This window comes from Bidens hawaiensis, unplaced genomic scaffold (assembly GCF_021521415.1).
Source record: "Bidens hawaiensis isolate Kalapana, Puna unplaced genomic scaffold, B.hawaiensis_p1.1 tig00002717_1, whole genome shotgun sequence".
NCBI lineage: Eukaryota > Viridiplantae > Streptophyta > Magnoliopsida > Asterales > Asteraceae > Bidens > Bidens hawaiensis.
The window spans coordinates 107,247-111,191 of record NW_027491146.1 but is presented as its reverse complement, the minus strand read 5'-3'; the positions used below and the strand labels follow the sequence as shown (position 1 = coordinate 111,191).

The following is a 3,945-nucleotide window of genomic DNA, read 5'->3' as shown; positions in this document are numbered from 1 at the left end:
TTATTATTTATAAAAATGTTAACGTATATAAATTAATTCAAAATTAATAAATATGTCGAGTCTGAGCTTGATAAAACAACTCACAAGCTGAGCCTAATCAAGTTCAATTCGACTAGGCTCGTTTAGAAATTTGTAAAGCTAAAAATTACCATTCTATTTGCATTTAAATACATTCAATATTGAAGTACTTGTGAATATTTTACACACATGATACAAAAAAAATCAAAGAATAGTGAATTAATTACAAACTTTCTCACAAAAATATCAATTTTCAAAAGAAAAAAAATATCATGAAATATTATGTAATCGAAAGAGGCTTAGGTTGCTTCATGGTTCTTCTCTTCCACAAATTAATTTCATTTCTTGGTTCCGTACTGATTCCAGCAACCCTAATAATATTATCTTCAAACCCTAATGAACTCCTTATAATCACCGGTGCAGAAGAAGGGACCACAACACGTTCCAAATCACTTTCTTCATTGGAATCATACCTCCGGTCACCGGAATCCATAGCCGCCACCTCCTTCGTCCAATCATAACTCGAAAACTTACCCCGACCACTCGAAAACCGCTTCATGGTTCCCAAACTCGGAGCCATTGAGTCTTTCTTCTCGGAATCCGATCTTCTTTGGTCGGAGGGTGTAACTGTAATACCACTAAATATTTTCTTAAACCCTAATTTCTTTCCGCTCTTAGCATCGGGTTTTGTTTCTTTAATCGTTTCCCGGGTTACATCTGTAACCCGGGAAACTTTATAGGTTGGTTGGGGTTGGAGCTTTTTATTTTTATTTTTATTTCTGTTTTTGCATTTTACTTGTCCCATGCATGAGACTCTTGGAGACGTGGGCTCGTATATGACGCCGTTGTTCCTGCTTTGTCGACGAGTGTCAGCTAGAATCATCGAGACCATGGGGCCGGATAAGCCGATTCCGAGGTTGGATTTGTGTGGTTTTTCCGATAATCGCTTGTCTCTAGCCGGACTGTAAATCGGATGGTTTTGAAACGAAACCGATGATGTTGGTTTTGGAAGAAACTTCATGATTGTGTTCTTTGATTTTGTTGATGATGATGATGGTTTTTGTTGATCCATTTGAAGATTTGGAATATTATGATCTTGAAGAATATTAAAGTAACGGATATTTATGAACTTTTTGGGTTGTATATATACTTGATGATTGGAGGAAAGAGAGAAGAAAGGAGGAGATGGAGAAAAGTCTTGAATTCTGGCGAGATTGAGTAAGACAAATTGTGGAGAACGTGTATGAAGAAGTCATTGGTAAAATAATTAGGGCAAGTTAGCATATATAATCTGACTCATTTTGAGATTATTATTTCACTTAATATATACTTAATGTTTTTTATAGGGTTACCATTAGGCCTACGATGTTATACGGAACTGATTGTTGGGCCATCAAGAAAGCACAGACACGTAAGTAGGAGGTAGCAGAGATGTAGATGATGAGATGGATGTGTGGGCACACTAAGTTGGCTCGGACTAGAAGCAAGGTCTTTAGGGACAGATTAGGGGTAGTTAATATTGTAGATAAAATTAGGGAAAGGACGTTGAGATGGTTTGGGCGTGTGGAGAGGAGACACGAGTCTGCACCGGTTAGGGTTGTAGAAACCCTTGTTTAGAGAGGAAGAGGAGTAGAGGTAGACCAAAAGTAACTTGGGATGAGCGGATTAGGCATGATCTGATAGAACGGCACCTCTCAGAGGACATGGTTCAGGATAGGAGTTCGTGAAGATGTAAGGTTAAGGTTAAGGACTTTTAGAAGGGTATTTTGTGATCTTAGCATTTGCCTAGAGGCCTAGATTTTACTATAGCGTAGGCTACGATATTTTTTTATTACTCATCTCTGTCTATGTATATATGTTGCATATGTTTACTTTACCCTTTTTATTTTTCTTCGGTATATATATATATATATATATATATATATATATATATATATATATATATATATATATATATATAGGGTTAGGTTAAATAAAAACCTACTTGAGTTGTGAGAACTCTAGAAACCCATTCTCAACCACATGTTTTTAATTAAAGATTAAATCTTGTGGTCTACAATAAAAGTTAATAAAAAATGTTAACATAAATATAACTTTTTCTCTCTTTTAAAAACATATAAAAAAATTAGTAAAAAAATAGCAAAACAATTTTTTTTAATGTTTCGATGTTTTGTATTAAATGTTACAACATATATTACATGTAACAAAAAAAAAACGATGTTACATAGGGTTTTCGCGGATTTTTACAACTCAAGTGAGTTTTAATTTTATACTTTGCCTATATGTATATATATATATATATATATATATATATATATATATATATATATATAGTTTTGGTTGCTTATTTTATTTGGTGTGGAACTAGGGGTCTCTCGGGAAGCAGCCTCTCTATTCTTAGTGATAGAGGTAACGTTTGCCTACATCTCATCCTCCCCATACCCTACTAGTAACTTTACTATGAGTGGATCTACTGAATTTGATTGATTGATATATACTTAATGTTTTTTTATTTTGACGCGATAGAGTTTATTATTATAAAGACACTTATAAATTTTTATGTTGTATATCATAAACACCCATAAAACTTATAATTTTTTTTGTTGTATATCATAAACACCCATAAAATTTTCGAGCACTTATAACGATAAATCACCATATTTTAGCTTCATCTGAAATTCTAAACTTGAAAAAAAAAACGCTTATGTTGGACCCTGCCACCTCTCTCGTCCGCTCTAAGGAGATGCATATGTGAACTGGCCCATGCACTTAATACCCGCAGCAATGCAGTTTGCTTCATGCTTGTCTACCCCTTTGCCAAGTAGATCCAGATGAGGGGAAACCCCATCATTGTGGATTCTCTTAAGATTATTATTGTAATTTGTAAGTGACGCTTTGGTTATAATAGTATTATTTAGTCTGATTTCATATTTTGAACAAAAAGTTTTGGCTATGTAATGTTCAAACGGCAAATAACGAATAGAAGTTATAAAGCAAGGAAAAGATACGAGCCCTCAATTTATAGTTTGTGTTGCTACGGGTGGTACTTTAGAAAGGGGCTCTTAAGCTAGAGGGTACTTCTCCTTATCCTTACATGCCACACGTGTTTCGAATTAAGTCTTCTTAAATATGTGTTATTTATTTATTTATTTTTTTGACTTTTTACTTGTTAAACGTTAGTGTGGATTGTTTTTTCTTATTAGTCATCAACCACGTTTTGCTTTTTGTTTAATTCAATCATATGTTTGCAACTTTTCATGCATACAATCGCTAGCTTGAGCTAGTATCAAAAGGTTATGAATTATAATTTTACTTAAGACATGAAGTAAGGAAAAAATATTAGCCGTAACTCTCTTTCAATCAGATTTCACATAAAATTTTATATTTTTAGAGTTTTGTGTTTTGACTTAAAAATAAGTTAACTTATCATTCTAAACGGCTAAACAACAAGTTAACTTATTGTTAAGTGAAAAGTTGCGGAAGCTGTCACACATCTTACGTGGCTTGTCATTTCAGAAAATACTAAAAGTCTAAAATCTTGTGTTTTAACATGAGATTATTTAAGCTTTTTATGAACATTAGTTATTTGTGTATCTTTATGAAAAACTGAGGGACTATTTATGTACGAACGTACTCTTTAAGTAAAGTCAAGATCTACTTGCCGTAAAGTATCCAATTATGACTAAGCTACTTCAGTCAAGCACATAAAACGTGACATAATGAAAAATCATTGTTATTAAACATTTTTTATTCTTATATGAAGAAAATACAATCAAGACTAAATAAATACAGATAATGATTGACTTTGCAACCTTACATGATAACCCAACTAGGATAATTATCAATTAAACTAATTTATTATTTAAAAAAATGGGATCAGATTTAAATACTCTCAATTTTTATTTGTTATTTATTTTGTTGACCAGT

General features: G+C 32.6%; 1 protein-coding gene across 1 annotated transcript; it reads right to left on the bottom strand.

Annotated features, from left to right (window-relative positions):
- Window positions 1-284: 284 nt before the first annotated feature.
- Window positions 285-1,122, bottom strand: LOC143620839 (uncharacterized protein At1g76070-like). The gene has a single exon (XM_077092430.1). It carries the CDS (start codon window positions 1,088-1,090, stop codon window positions 299-301), a length of 792 nt encoding a protein of 263 aa, XP_076948545.1. The 5' UTR covers window positions 1,091-1,122; the 3' UTR covers window positions 285-298.
- Window positions 1,123-3,945: the final 2,823 nt, after the last annotated feature.

What these genes read in the sequence shown, in the direction of transcription:
- LOC143620839 (XM_077092430.1), bottom strand. Translation starts at nt 1,090, where the DNA reads ATGGATCAACAAAAACCATCATCATCATCAACAAAATCAAAGAACACA.